Genomic DNA, 15612 nt, shown 5'->3' with positions numbered 1-15612 from the left:
TAAAAAAAAACCCCACTATAGTATGCTAAACTATACGGAAATGATTATTTTTTTCTTGGATCATACTTGAATCTTCCTGCCACACTTGCCATCCTCTCCTGCCACATGCAGCATAATAATTGTAATAGGAATTAATAAAAATAAACTGCAGCAGACAGAACTAAACCATCTTCAGTATTGACAGGTGAAAAACACCAAGGTAAACTGGGAGCTGTTGGTAGAAGCAGTCCCCCCTTGGTGTGTGCCTAGTCTCCACGGGGGTCTCATTCTGCAAAGCAGGAAACAGCCCTGCTCCTCATCCCAACCAGCCGTATTTCTGTACAGCCAGGAGAGACCCACCTGCAAACCACAGGAACCTCCTCTGCCCAAGACCCTGCAGAGCCGCTGCCAGTCAGAGTAGGTGTTGCTGAGCTTAGATGGACAAGTAAGCTGGCACAGAATTAGACAGTTTCCAATCGGGTGGGTAGGTACGCCACTTTGCTGGCAATAAACTCTGCTGTTAAGGAGCCGCCCCACCCCCCTTGTCCCCATAGGTGAGTCCCAACACCGTATCTGATTTCAGCACACAGTCAGATCTGAAATATCAACAAGAATTTGTCAGCCACTGATGGCAGAGAAGCATTCCACCCAAGCCATACCGAAGGGTGAGCTTCATCCTCTTAGCCACTAGAGGGCCATCTTGTAATATAAGCTGCACATCTCTTAGCCCCAGCAACAGGAATGCTACAGCACTTTCTTCAGTTCAGGGTTTCCCAAACTTGGGTCTCCAGCTGTTTTCGGACTACACTCCATCTTCCCTGACCACTGGTCCTGCTAGCTGGGATTTGTAGTCCAAAAAACAGCTGGAGACCCAAGTTTGGGAAACTGCTTTTAGTTCAAGGCTGGGAAACCACATGTAATTGGACTCCAGATCCCATCAGCACAGCCAGTGGTCAAGGATAGTGGGAGCAGTAGTTTGAGAACAGCTGAACGGACACAGGTTTCGCACACCTGATGTAATTGGGGTTCCCAGATCAGAATAACGCCAGTTTGGCAACACAGGGAGCACGAATCAAACATGCTCTGTGGAGAGAGGGGTTTCGCTTTGAACGTTGTCTCTTAATAGTTTTGCGTTATTGAGAAGTTTAGGTGTGGGGAGACAGGAGCATCAAGCTAGTTGTGTCTTTTCCTGCTATGCCAGAGTCAGGGGCTTTTTAGAAAATTTTGAACTAGGGGAAAATTGCGGTGATTTGCCTTTACCAAGCTTGTGAAATGGCAAAGCTTGCCTGATGTTTATCTGCAACCCGCATCCATTCATTGTTTACTAATGGACCTTGGTGGCGGCGGAGAATAATGCGTATAAGATTATGATACTGCAAAGTAAGAGCAGTGACATAGCAACAAGAATCCGCTTATTTTTAACCTCTCTTGCAAGCCTGAACTCAATTCTGAGTTTTAGCCAGCCTGACGTTCACCACGCAACTTTCGGCCACTCATGTTTACTCCTTTGTGATTTCCCCTTTCCTCCATTTCGTATGCATCCCCTTCTTAAATCTCGGCTCATCTGTAAGTTCCTTATGCAGCCCCACTGGTTTCTGTAGATGCCCACTTTCCTTTCCTGTTGGAATTGTCTGCATTTGTGCCTTCAGTATTTCACCGTTAAGAATTCTAGGAAGGAAAACAGCATGTGTTTCATAATGCAACATTCCCTGTGGGATTCTTGTTGCTGTAGCCACTTAACAAATAATGATTTTTCTCATGGAGGCATGCGGATCTGCTAAGTGTCCGGCAGCTTGCGGGGGGGGGGGTGTTGGACATACTCCTTGCCTAAGCTGGTGATTTAGCTTTGCATGTGGTCTTGATTATTCGTCTTATTTCATAAAATTTCTGTACTGCTTGATTGTAGAAAAAAAACCTCAAAGTGGTGGCAGGTGGGTGAGCAATTGGAAATGTAAATTTACATTGTTGTGATTTTGCTTGTTTTCTGTATGACAGATTTGCTTAATTGTTTGCTGGTTCTATTTATATGTTTTTGTAATTTTTGTATATTTTCCTCCATTTATTTCTGTTACTTTGTTTCCTGCTCTGGGGTTGAAAGCATCCGATGAAGAGCTTGCTGTTAATACTTTAAATGAGTAATATATAAGCAATGCAAGCAAGGAGAGTAGCCTCGTTTTTTGTGCGTGAGACATACACAGGGTTGTCGCCAGTTCCAGTCCTACACAGAGTAGAACCATTGAAATTAATGGAACCACTTTAGTCATGACCATTCATTTCAGTGGGTCTGCTCTTAAGTGGGAAAGCCCGTACTTCCTTTCTCTGAGAGCCAGTGTGGTGTAGTGGTTAAGAGTAGTAGTCTCGTAATCTGGGGAACCGGGTTCGCTTCCCCGCTCCTCCACATGCAGCTGCTGGGTGACCTTGGGCCAGTCACACTTCTCTGAAGTCTCTCAGCCCCACTCACCTCACAGAGTGTTTGTTGTGGGGGAGGAAGGGAAAGGAGAATGTTAGCCGCTTTGAGACTCCTGAAAGGGGAGTGAAAGGCGGGATATCAAATCCAAACTCTTCTTCCTTCTTCTTCTTCTTCTGCACGGAAGTCCCTTTAGTCAGACATGTAAATGGTTGAGCTGAAATGGATTGTTCCGGCCCTTTTTAGCCGCCCTGTTAACCGAAGCTCCTGCTTTCTCCACAGGTCCCTGAAGCATTTCGGCACCTCCCTCCGTTACCGCAGGTTGAGCAGCAGCTGGAGAGCCTGTCCAGATTCAGATATACCCGTCCACCTCAAAAGCTGCACCTCACTGTGGTTCAGGTGGAGAAGCCCAAAGGCTTTGGCCTGCGGTGGGAGGTCAGAAAGGTGGAACCCTGGTGTGCTCCTCTAGACAGCTTCCACTTGTTCGTTTGCCTGGAGCTCGTCGGTAAAGGTGCGCCGACCAGCTGGCTTAGGGTGCGGGAAATTAAGGCCATGCCTCTCCCCATGGGTTGCTCGTTAGCCCAGATTGCTGATTGCTCCAAGTGTTACTTTACCATCCAGTCAAAGGACATTTATGGACGTTATGGACCATTTAGTGACATTCATGCTATTTCGATGACGTAGCTCCTGTGAGGGGGGATCTAGGCTCCTACAGGACGTCTACTTTATGTGTCCCTCTTCTCTCTATGCTGCTATGGCTGGCGCCAGTTTCAGGATTACAGTTACCGTAAGGTTTGACACCTCACTTCTGAGACTTCCCGTTGACCTCTTGCCTTTCTGCGAGGGGCGCCCTTAACATTTTAGATTTTGGAGGGGAGAGAGAAAGGGACCTTTGGCTTTGCTGCCGCTGTTACACTACAACTCCCATCATCCTGGCCTGTTCACCATACTGGCTGGGGCTGATAGGACTTGTAGTTCAACAGCATCTGGACTGCTTCGGCCCCTTTCCCCTGTTAGTTACAGTTCCTATAAGCTCAGACCACCAAAACGGTCTCCCTTGCAGGCGTGCCGGGTAGTGGGGGCTGAGGAGTCTTCAGCTCCCCCCCCAAAAAAAAAAAATTCAAGGAGTCTTCAGCCCCCCAAAACCCTGTGGTCCGCTCCCCCTCCTCGCCCGATATTGCGTGGATAGGAGGCGGAGCGTGGATCCTGGGGGCTGCGCTCTGCCTCTTCCTGCCCAATGCTGTGTAGGGAGAAGGCAGCCATTTGAGCGCTGGCATCACAGCAGCGGGGGTGGGACACCAGTGTGTCCCGGCCCGGCACGCTATTTGGGAGTGGACGCGTCATGTTGTGTGCCCCCCCCCAATGTGGGGGGCAAGTTGACGCCCCTGCTCCCTTCAATGTATTTTCACATATCTTGGCAGAAAGAGATTCATAATTGCACCCATAATGTCCTCATCTATGGCCTCTTCCAGGTCTCTCTCCCACGTCACCTTTAGTGTGCCTTTAGCAGACGTGGAAGTTGGTTCCTTTTGCTTTATAAATTAGAAACTTGGCCTTGCCTGAAGGGCAGGTTTCAAAAGCCATTTGTGATGCTCCAAAGCCACATGCACTACAAAGAAGGCAAAAATACCCCCCCCTCCCAATTTTGCAGCTCGCAGACCTACTACAGCTTAGTTAGGGTCACCAGTTCCTCCTCTGAACTTCTAGATGTGGAAAACTCTCCAGCCATACCTGATCTGCATTCCTGGTGGCTTTTTAAAAAAATTAAATTACACCTGTAGTGTATAAGCCCTGCTGGTCGTCAGAGCTAAAATTCATGGTCACCGGTGGCAACTTTACTCGTGGGACCCTGTCACAAAGAAAGCCGGTGTCTTTGTCACCTGTACTGATTCATCCAGTTAAACCTCTAGCTGCTTAGTGCACATATTATTATTTTTTGCTTTTGTTAGTCATGGGGAAAGAAGGCAAAGCAATTAAAGCCTTTGAACACTTGAAATTCTGAAGACTCACAGAGCGGCATGCCTTCTACCTCTGAGTATCCAGTCAGGCGCTGCTTTCAAGCCTGTCTTCCCAGTCCTTCGGGCTAGAAGGCTGCTTGAGAACGAAATGAAAGTTGCTAGTCTCAGAACGCTTGGTTGAACTCAGCAGGCGTTTGTGTGCCTTAGTGGTCCAATCCCGCCCACTCCTACCTCTTCTTCATCTTAATGTCTAGCATCTCTTTTAAAAAGCTGGGCTTCCCTTCAGCGTTTAGGCAGATGCTGTCAAGAAACCAAACTGCAACACGGTATCGGCACAATACTGGTTGTAACTTTTATTTCCGTGTACACAGATGGTATATAAAATACAAAACAGAGGCACAGTCGGTAGAGCTAAGCTAGCAGTCTTGACGATCACTGTCCTCCGCCAAGCATTTTTGGATTTCTCAATTTCTCCCCCAACCCCAGAACTTGAAAAATGGTAGTACTAACGTACAAGGAGTGCCTATTATTCCCAGGCGAGTTGCAAAGGCAATAATAGCATTGTCAGAATTGGGGTTTTTTGTATTCTCTGGTTATATATTGATTTGCAATTCAAATTTCTATTAAAGTGGTCAGAAAATATAATTGGCATAATGTTATCTATGTATGTACAGGTACATATTTTTTTGTTTTGTTTTTTTACATAAATACAAATTCTATCTATATAAAAATCACACCTGGTCAGACTAGTTCATTCTTTAGAACAGAGAATAAATGGTGGCGCAGATTCTTGTATACAATGTATGTGTGGCTGCATGCGGAATGTCTGGGGATTTGGGAGGATGGTGCAGGAATAGGGTGCAATAAATCTAGGATCTCGCAGAGGGGGAAGAAACGGCAACAGAGTGTGGGCAACCTTTCAGTGGCTTTATGCCAATGGTGGGTGGAGCAACAGATCTGGTTCTCTTTGCACAGTAGGGTCTATCCCAACCATGCAAAAGTCACGAGGTTTCTCTCTATACACCATCACTTCAAAGATGTCACTACAGGCACACAAAAAGCATGGTTCTATGTTCCATACAGGAGCATAAAAGTGATTCCTGGAGGAGCTGGGATCATCAGCTTGGCCTTTTCACTTGGCCTGATTTCCTTAAAATGAGTTGTCACCAGTTCATCAATTTGGCCAAATGTTTTTGTTTGCAGGATCTAAAACACTCCCACCCCCACCCCCTCAAAGTTTATGCTAACATTTCAAGTTGGGCATACCTTTTAAAAAATGCCAAGTTTTCTGGAGCACCATTTTGAGAGATGGACAGGTTTTCTGGAGCACCATTTTGAGAGATGAAAGGGGGATTAGAGAGGGGAAGTGGCCATACAAAGATGCAAAAGAAAACATATTTAACACACACAAAAAGCGCTCCCACTAAAAAATGCCCTTCCACACTGCTCACAATGGCTGTCTGTTAAATAGCTGCATTCTTGCACATTCTCCGAAATCTCAAAAAGGTCCCTCGTATTGAGAGATCAAATGAGCTACATGCACATTTAATTTAAACTGGATGGCAGCATGATTCCAAAGGCAGCTGGTGTTCAAGTAAGAGGATGCAGATCAGCTGACAGCCCTGCAGACAGAGAAATCCTAAGCATGCTTACTCAAAAGAAAGTCCCTGTTGAGTTTAACAGGACTGATACCCAAGGAACAGAGAGAAGGATTTTGCAGCCTTAGTGATCGATGGGTCGTCCTTTTCCATTAATATCTTCTAATGCCCTATAAAGCCATCTTTGTTGTTGTTAAGGTGGTCAGACATTTGTAGCTATACGAACAAGGCTCCTGGGTGAAATATGGAATCCTTAAGAGCAGCCTGAGGTTATTATAGGTTTCTGCACCTGCTAATAATAAGAGCCTCTGGGGTTTTGAAAACCAGGTGACTTGTTAGTGGGTAAATTTGTCAGACAGATTGGAAAGACCTGATATATTTGCCAACAAATATGCCAGATAGTTAGCCAAATACTGGCTCGTTGGTTGGTTGAAGCCGTGATCTGGGGCAATCAGGAACCCCAAACTCTTCTGGAATAATACATTAGTGTTGGGTGGCTCTTTCCTGGTTGTAAAAATAAAAATTGAGTCTTCCTGCCTGCTGTATTTACCTCAAAGTAGGGAAGCTGTGCTTTAGCACTGACATTTTCCTGCTAAAATGCCGTCAAGCTGGGTGCCCAGTGCTTTCTTCTGAATCATGAATTTTGGTTTGCCTAAGCCTAATATTGCCTACAGCAGGGATGGCAATCCTAAGGGCCATATCTGGTCCCCCAAATGATTTTTGCCAGCCCCCAACAACTTGGCGATGTTATTTGTTTTCTGACGGCCACTATGCTGACAGCTCGCCATGATCCACGCAAGGAAAAGGCCCTTCCACAGCCCTGCTACCTAGGATCCCTTTTGAGTGGAGGGATTGAGTGCCTTCTCAAAGACAAGACCGCCTTTCCATTTAAATTCTTCCAAAACGCAGAGAAATAGTAAAGATGAAGGCACGGTTGGACTGTTGCCGCAGAAACAAGCTGAGAGGTGGTGGGCTTGGGAAAGTGCCTCTCTGGGTGTCGATCAAGGCAGTGACCATCTTTGCGGCGGCTTGAGGTAGCTCTGGATACATGGTTCAGCAGGAAGAGGATCGGTCCCAAAGCAATTGTTTCAGCCTTAGGCAAGTAATGGTCTCTGAACCTTTCAGGGCTCTTCACTACACACCTATCGCAGCAGAACACTACCTTCCGTAGCGATAACTTAAGACACTCCCAGCTGGAATTATTTTGAAGCATGGCATGGGCAGATGTATCCAAGCTGGATTTAGAGCAGGCTGTACCCCTGTTCTGCCGCCCCCTGCCATGACCATTAACCACACGGGCACTGCGCCAAACCAAATGGACCCTTGAAATCAGCCCAGAAACATAGCGTTGAGCTTGCCAGCGTCACACCAAACCATTGCTTTTTAGAAAGAACCTCCTAGGCTGGCATTCAATCACTGGAGGAACTACCGGCTGCAGGATTATCTCCCAGATCCACAGAATTATTCTGTGGCCAAGGGCAGTCTACAACCCCCATCCCCAATTCCTATTTCTCAAAAGAAACCCAGACGTCCAGTTGAGCACATGTTGCTAGCGACAGAATAATGTTTGCTGTGCTCTGCCAGCTGTTCACATCTGTCCTACAGAGCCATAACCAGCTGGGGGGAAGGGATGCTCTTTTTATTAATGCCTAGTAACATTACCTGTTTTGAAAGCTGTATAAGAAAAGGAAACAAGAATAGGTACAATCAATGACTTTTGGGAGACTACCACAGACATGGGTTGCCTTTAAGGTACCCCACCCACGCCAGGGGGGGTTAGCTGTTCCAGTTCACCTGCATTTTCCCCCTCCCATAGTCCTTGTTTCAACACCAAGCAGGGAGGAGGAGGAGGAAGGGGGCCGTGGCAGGACAAAAAATACAGACAATAACTTTTCCTTACTACAAAACCGCTCTTCTGCTATATACAAAATAGTTACTGGACTCCCAGTACTGCGAAACGGACAGACCGTTTCCTTTTCTCTCTCTTCCTCCTTCAACTAGCCGCTGCAGTTTTATTTACGCTTCCTTAGTATTAGGTACATGATTCCACTGAGCAACGTGAAAGAGAAGGCGACCCACGCCAGGACATAGGAGTAGCCGTACTGCCCACTGGACACCTGGAAAAAGTCGTACTGCGGACCCACGTGAAACTCCTCGTGGCGGTCCGTGTAAATGGACGCGGCAATCATCACGCACAGACCTGGGAAGGGAGAGAAAGGGGAAAGGCTGTGAATGGGCTGAGGATAGACCTGCCCGGAACCAGCCTCCTGGTGTTCTCGGCAAGTTAAGACAGAAAAGATCTCTAAGAAATCAGAAAGAAGCACTAAGCATCCACGAAACCAGCTTGCTGTCAAGGTGGTCTGGGTCTAATCAGTGCCTGGATAAGGGAGAGTTACCGTATTTTTCGCTCTATAGGACGCACCGTCCCATAAGGCGCACCTAGTTTTTTGGGGGGGAAATAAAGGGGGGGAAATTATTTTTTCCCCAGGTGTGGGGCTGGGGTGGGGGAAGCCTGAGCTTCCCTCGACCCCAGCCCCCAGAACAGGCAACTTTCTGCAAGCCGTGGGAGCCCGGCGCTGGGCTCCCGCACCTTGCAGAGAGCTGCGCGCTGAGCTCAGCGCGCCCAGCCTTCAGCATGCAGGCAACTCTCTGCAAGCCGCGGGAGCCCGGCGCGGGCTCCCACAGCTTGCGGAGGTCTGCGTAAAGCCTGGAGAGCGAGAAGGATTGGTGCGCACCGACCCCTCTCGCTCTCCAGGCTTCAGCGAAAGCCTGCATTCGCCCCATAGGACGCATACACATTTCCCCTTCATTTTTGGAGGGGGGAAAGTGCGTCCTATGGGGCGAAAAATACGGTAGGTCTCAGGTCTGGCCCCCAAAATCTCAGGGTCTGGGATGCAACCCAAGGGCAGCCCCTGGTGATGCCACGGGGATGGCGCCAGTGGTGTCATGGGGTGGGCCCTGGAGACGGAGGTTAATTGGGAGAAGAGATGGGGAGCACCCTCCCCAGACACTTTGTGCTGTCTTGTGGCGCAATGGCTCAGTGTGACAGCTCCTTGTCACGACTCCATGCTCTTTTGTGAGAGGGGCCGCTGCACATCCTTTAACCGGGAGGAGGTACTCACAGGATAGCAGCTGGATGATAGATGTTAAGACGAATCTCTCGCCTTGCTTTAGGCGGAACAGCTGGAGGATGAAAACAAAAAAGGCCACACAGCAGAGGATGGTGGAGAGGATCATCGTCGCCTGAATTGCCTGGATAGACTGGTAGTCTGTAAAACACACATGGGAAGTAGCAGTTACAGTGAATTTAGGAAGATTCCTGCATTGCAGCGGGTTGGACTTAGATGACCCTTGTGGTCCCTTCCAGCTCTTAGGATTCTACGAGTTCTACAAGGACAACCCTAGGACTTAAGGGGGAGACAGCCAGTGTCAATCCCTCATCTGAATATAAGCAGGTAGGAGAGGATTGGGATTGCTTCTCACTGCGAGAAGCAAAGCTACAGGGAACCAGGCAGAGGGTCTTCTCAGTAGTGGCACCCGCCCTGTGGAACACCCTCCCATCAGATGTCAAAGAGATAAACAATCACCTGACATTCAGAAGACATCTGAATGCAGCCCTGTTCAGGGAAGTTTTTAATGTGTGACATTTTAATGTATTTTTAATCTTTGTTGGAAGACGCCCAGAGTGGCTGGGGAGACCCAGCCAGATGGGCGGGGTACAAATAATAAATTATTATTATTAAGAGCAATTTATTATTTATATGCCACCCATCTGACTAGGTTTCCCCAGCCACTGGGCAGCTTCCAACAAAATATTAAAAATACAATAAAACATCAAACATTAAAAACTTCCCTAAACAGGGCTGCCATCAGCTGTCTTCTAAAAGTCAGATAGTTGTTTCTTTCCTTGACATCTGACGGGAGGGTGTTCCACAGGGTGGGTGCCACCACCGAGAAGGCCCCGTGCCTGGTTCCCTGTAACCTCACTTCTCTCAACGAAGGAACAGCCAGAAGGTCTCTATGGATTTTTATATGCTGCCACACCCCTCCCAAACCAATGTTGCTGGGTCAGATCTTCGATAGTCATCCTTGGACGCTGTAGTCAGTGGTTCAAAATACATCTGCAAAGCACCTCTTGACGCTTGCCTTCCCACGCTAGCAGTCTAGTCCCTGCACCGTCTCAGTGCTTCCCAAAGGGAAGTTTGTTTTCTGAGGTTTTGACAGTCACATTTAATTTCTGGGCTGGTTGTTTTTTTAAAAAATAAAAATTATATTATATAAAAAAAAATCATCCCATTAATTTTTCCTTCTTGGAACCCACCTGCATCCTGCCAGCGACTTCCTCCCGCCACTGCTTGCGCAGAGTGACAATAAGAAAAGGTGTCAGCCTCTTGCCAACTCTCCTGAATCCATTTCCTCCCGCCCTCCTGCTCCCCAAATAAATGCAGCTTCCACAAAGAGGAACTTTTCAGAGTCAGGCTGCGCCAGCCAGCCCTGCCCTTTCTTCTGTTGTTCTTCAGACATCAGCAAAATCAGGGGATTAACTACGAGATGCAACCAGGGCAGGTAGAGGCATTAGAATCAGAGAATTGTAGAGTTGAAGGGGACCCCCGAGGGTCATTCAGTCCAACCCCCTTCAATTGCAGGAATCTCAACTAGAGCATACATGATAGGTGGCCATCTAACCTCTGCTTCAAAACCTCCAAGGAAGGAGAGTCTACCACCTCTCATGGGAGTCTGTCTCTGTCTTCCACTGTCAAACAGCTCTTAACTTCCCAACCACCACCTCCTGCCTTGCACACCTACCGTATTTTTCGTCCCATAGGACGCTCCGTCCCATAGGACGCACCTAGATTTTTGGGGGGGAAATAAAGGAAATTCCCCCCCTTTATTTCCCCCCCCAAAAGCAGGTTGGGGAAACCGAACCAGGTCGAGGAACAGCGGGATGGTGGCGCTGCGCCTCCCTGCTGTCCCCCCAGCTTGTGGGGCTGGCCGATGTCTGCCCGGCGGGCGGGGCGCTCTGCTTGAGGGCGCCCCACTCGCCGGGCGGCAGGCTGCTATCCGCAGCGTGGGGAGCCCTGCGGGGAACTCCTGCAGGGCTCCCCACGCTGCGGAAGTATGCCCGGCGCGAGGGGCACTCTGCTTCAGGGCGTTCTGCCCGCCGGGCGGCAGGCTGCTATCCGCAGCCTAGACAGCCTTGCAGGACCTCCCGCAGGGCTGCCTAGGCTGCGGATGTCTTCCTAAAGCCTGGAGAGCGAGAGGGGTGGGTGCGCACCGACCCCTCTCGCTCTCCAAGCTTCAGCGAAAGCCTGCATTCGCCCCATAGGACGCACCCAGATTTCCCCTTCATTTTTTGAGGGGGGAAAGTGCGTCCTATAGGGCGAAAAATACAGTATATTTCACTGTTTAAACTAGTTGCCAATTAATATAAAAATTGCTGAGCATAATCTTTTTTTAAAAAAAGTCATATGACTATATCATTCTTGTTTTGAAAAGCAAGCTTTGAGATGGATGCTTGCGTCGTATTTTATTCTTAGCATAATGGTTCTACCAGCTAGCCATGTATAATCTGGTTCACCTGTATCTACAAAATGAGCTACTACTCTGTGCTTAAGCAACCTAGAAAGAACTGGTGTATTATCTACTACAGGGGTCAGCAAACTTTTTCAGCAGGGGCTGGTCCACTGTCCCCAAGACCTTGTGGGGGGCCAGACTATATTTTTTTGGGGGGGGGATGAACGAATTCCTATGCCCCACAAATAACTCAGAGATGCATTTTTAATAAAAGAACACATTCTACTCATGTAAAAACACACTAGTTCCCGGACCACCTGCGGGCCGGATTTAGAAGGCGATTGGGCCTGATCCGGCCCCAGGCCTTCGTTTGCCTACCCATGATCTACTAGTTTCTTGATCAGAAGGAGAAAGTTTTACTGTAAGATTTATTGACAGGAGAGCATTTCTTAGGCAAGGTCTCCAGCGCTGCTGCTAATTGCTACTGTGGTACATGGCCGGCAGCCGTGGCAAGGGCACAGCACAAAAGGGGGCCCACGTGGCTGGCACCCAACTATACCCATCACCCCATAAGTAGGTTCCCCGCCAATGCACAGCGAGCCTCTTCCACAGTGCCCAGCTCCTGCATAACGCCAACACCCAACGGCTCCTGAATTGCAGCCGCTGTGCAACAGCTGAAGCAAGCTTCTCCCAGCCACAACCCAGATTAGGACACTGCACACTATGGCCCGGCCTCTCAACCTCCATCCTCATCTGCATGCCCTCCCCACTCTCCGTCTCGGCTACCATCGTCGCTTTCTACCTCCTCCCTCTTCTGGCATCGGACGCGGCATCCGGGACAGCCAATGGGCAGTGAGATTGGAACTGCCTGCATCCAATCACAGGGCCGGCTTCACCACAGAGGCCCCATGGGAAATGTAGTTCTTTTTAGGAGCCAAGCAAAAAAAAACCAGGAACCAAATTTTTACCCCCCAAAACGAGGACATGTCCAGGAAAATCCGGGCATATGGCAACCCTACTCAGGAACATCCTTAAAAGAGATTCGCCAACACCCATTCTGCATGCCATGATGTCATCACATTTCCCAGCCAATGAAGAAGAGAAGTGCATGGGGAAATATTATTGTGATGATGTCACATTTTTTATATAAAAAAAAAATACACTCTCCTGGGAAGACATTGATGGGGGGAGGGGGACAAAGTAATCCCACCCTGAGATGCACGAAGAGCCATCTGATACGATATGATACGATAATCTTTATTGTCATTGTCCCATACAGAACAACGAAATTGAAAAAATCTACATCAGACATTCAAAAACCAACAAGCCTGCTATCCCAGCTATCCCAGCCTGGTTAGCCCCCTAAAAACTCTGATACCCCATAATTAAATACAATATACTCCCATAGAGACTCCTTACACTGCGTTTAAAACCAAAATCGCATTTGGATAGAAACTGTTTCTCAGGTGGCTAGTCCTAGTCTTTATAACCCTGTACCTTCTTCCAGAAGGCAGAAGCTGAAAGAGATCAGGTGCGTACTATCCTGCTCTATCTCTACAGCTTTCTTATGACACCTGGAAGCATAGATTTGAAGCATAGATGACTCACCTGGGAAGGTCTCGTCCAGGGCTGTACAGTTAGTGCCATTGAGGCAGCGATGCCAGACGTCTGTGGAGAAGTCCTCCCCAACCCACCAGGCCTGGAGAAGGATGATTTTAAAAAGCACATGAAAGTATAGATCTTGGAGGACTGATCGGTCGATTTCACTTTGATGTCAGTTTTCCACAATCAGCTGTGCCCAAAGTGGCTTCCAGCAGACATTTCAAAACATCAAAATACAAACAGAGCATGTTGCTAAATTGAAAAATGACAAAAATCTGACAAACACAGAAAAAAAATCAATATTACTCCCCCCCCCAAAAAAAAAAAGTCTAGGTTTAAGTAAAACCAGAGTTAACTGACAATAAAGTTTCTGGTGCTGGTCTTCCCAATTTCATTTGATTTAACATTTGTATTCCGCTTTTCCAATGGCAAATGCTGAGCTCAGGGCAGCCGGCTCACAAGAATCACAATAGCATTTAAGAAGCAGTCACTATACCACCAAGTACCATGGTGCATAAATAAAGCAAATAACAAATTCATTGAAATGATTATTACAGTTCAGTTAAGCCAGGCATGGCCAAACGTGGCCCTCCAGATGTTTTTGGAACTACAATTCCCATCGCCCCTGACCACTGGTCCTGTTAGCTAGGGATGATGGGAGTTGTAGTCCCAAAACATCTGGAGTGCCAAGTTCTAAATATCAGAAACCATCCATCAAAACGATCAATACACTTCCTGCACTCCAAGGAGCCTGGCTTATATGCAGCTCAGAGGGGAACAGTCCTCTTACCAGGCTAGATGGCTGGCTCCCATATCCTTACTCCAGAGGAGGCTGAAAGCAGCCAAAGGCCAACGTCAGGGAGGGCAATGGTGGCAACAGGTTCAAAACATCCAGCCCCTCAAGTAAAATACATAGAGTGTCTCCACTTTCAATTTGTAGAGTCTTTTTTCACTTCCATTTCGAAGACTTTCTTTTAATCTTTGAACACCAGGCACACAAACACACACACCCTGAATAAAATAAAATAAATGCTGTTGGCGGGCAACTTACGCTGTCAATCGTGGCGATGAACAGAAGGGCAGCCGAGCTGATGTGGAAGACGATGATGAAGGCGAGGAGAATCAGCATCTTTGCGAGGGGAGGGTTGCTCTAGACTAGAGGAAGAGAATGCTGTACCAAAAGACAAAGAGGGAAAGTGGTTCAGAGCTTTGGAAAGGTTGTGCTTACTGTGAAATGATGGTGATTTTTTAATTAAATTTATATACCACCTTTTTTTCAAAAGACCACCGGGTGGCTTAAAACACAGAACATGAACAATACAATTCCGTACGTATCATGGTATCTATACAACACACAAGGTTTTATAGGTACCATTGTACTAACGCGTACATACCTAATGCAGACTCTCACAAGAAAAACACTCCTATAGAATAACTTTTTTGCTTCCACCTTCATCCATTGCTCAGATAGACAGACAGACAAATCAAAATTGCCTTCACACGACACACACACACAAGCTTTCATTCTTCTTTATATTATATTATTTTTATATCCCCCACTGCACAAGGATATAATTATTTCCTTCAATGAGTTTGAAGTGGTCACCTGGTTCTCCCCCTTCCCACTCCTCCCCCCCCCCCAACAACCCTGGGAGGTAGATTTGGCTGAGAGGAAATGTTTGGCTCAAAGTCACTTGCTGAACTTCATAGAGGCTGAGTATGGGGACCTGAACCCAGATCTCCCAGCTCCTAGTCCAGGGGTGGGGAATCTGAGGCCTTGGGGGAAGATGTGGCCCTCCAGGCCTTGTTATGTGACCCTCAAAACCCTCCCCAGGCCACACCCTGTAAAGGTAAAGGGACCCCTAACCATTAGGTCCAGTCGTGGCTGACTCTGGGGTTGCGGCGCTCATCTCGCTTTATTGGCCGAGGGAGCCGGCGTACAGCTTCCCGGTCATGTGGCCAGCATGACTAAGCCGCTTCTGGTGAACCAGAGCAGCGCACGGAAACGTCGTTTACCTTCCCGCTGGAGCGGTACCTATTTATCTATTTTCACTCTGACATGCTTTCGAGCTGCTAGGTTGGCAGGAGCAGGGACCGAGGAACGGGAGCTCACCTCGTTGCGGGAATTCAAACTGCCGACCTTCTGATCAGCAAGTCCTAGGCTCTGTGGTTTAACCCACAGCGCCACCCGCGTCCCTGTACCTCCCTCAAATGTGCATTTATACAGTGAAAATTCCACTTGCTTGCTTGGAACAGAGTGGGGTGTGTGGGAAGACCCTGTACTTTTGCACCACTTCAATGTAGCCTATTTATTTATTTCACTAAATTTATATAAAACATAGCCGCGTAAGCCTTTGGCAATTGCACAGACTAGCTGAGCGAATCCGACAAAGGACGGGGCCCACTGCAGCAGCAAGCTTGGAAGAAAAATGAGCTGCGCTTATTTCTTACTGAAAAAGGTTCTCTCTACTTTGACTCCAGTCTGGCAGTGTGTACTTTGAGAAGGCTGGAAAGAAATAGATTTCTGTAACATCTGTGATTTAGAAGGAGATTT

At 47.8% G+C, this 15612-nt stretch overlaps 2 protein-coding genes across 7 annotated transcripts in view; one reads left to right on the top strand and one right to left on the bottom strand.

Annotated features, from left to right (window-relative positions):
• ATF7IP2 (activating transcription factor 7 interacting protein 2) overlaps positions 1-4989 on the top strand; it is a 32493-nt gene extending 27504 nt beyond the window's left edge. For 5 of the 6 annotated variants that reach the window (XM_028707172.2, XM_028707170.2, XM_028707168.2 and 2 more), the window contains one exon: positions 2669-4989. In XM_028707172.2, the coding sequence (XP_028563005.2) occupies positions 2669-3070 (402 nt within the window). In that variant the 3' untranslated portion in view covers positions 3071-4989. The remainder of the gene's footprint in view (positions 1-2668) is intronic. The other variant, XR_013390602.1, reaches the window with a different exon arrangement.
• EMP2 (epithelial membrane protein 2) overlaps positions 4672-15612 on the bottom strand; it is a 30782-nt gene continuing 19841 nt past the window's right edge. Inside the window, exons 2-5 of the mRNA XM_028707173.2 lie at positions 14110-14229; positions 13065-13155; positions 9065-9211; positions 4672-8142 (exon numbers count right to left, since the gene is read on the bottom strand). Of these exons, the coding sequence (XP_028563006.2) occupies positions 7955-8142; positions 9065-9211; positions 13065-13155; positions 14110-14187 (504 nt within the window). The 5' untranslated portion in view covers positions 14188-14229 and the 3' untranslated portion in view covers positions 4672-7954. The remainder of the gene's footprint in view (positions 8143-9064; positions 9212-13064; positions 13156-14109; positions 14230-15612) is intronic.

Source organism: Podarcis muralis, chromosome 14 (genome assembly GCF_964188315.1).
Source record: "Podarcis muralis chromosome 14, rPodMur119.hap1.1, whole genome shotgun sequence".
Classification (NCBI taxonomy): Eukaryota; Metazoa; Chordata; class Lepidosauria; order Squamata; family Lacertidae; genus Podarcis; species Podarcis muralis.
Note: the sequence above shows the minus strand (reverse complement) of the source record. Positions and strands in the feature narration are given on the sequence as shown.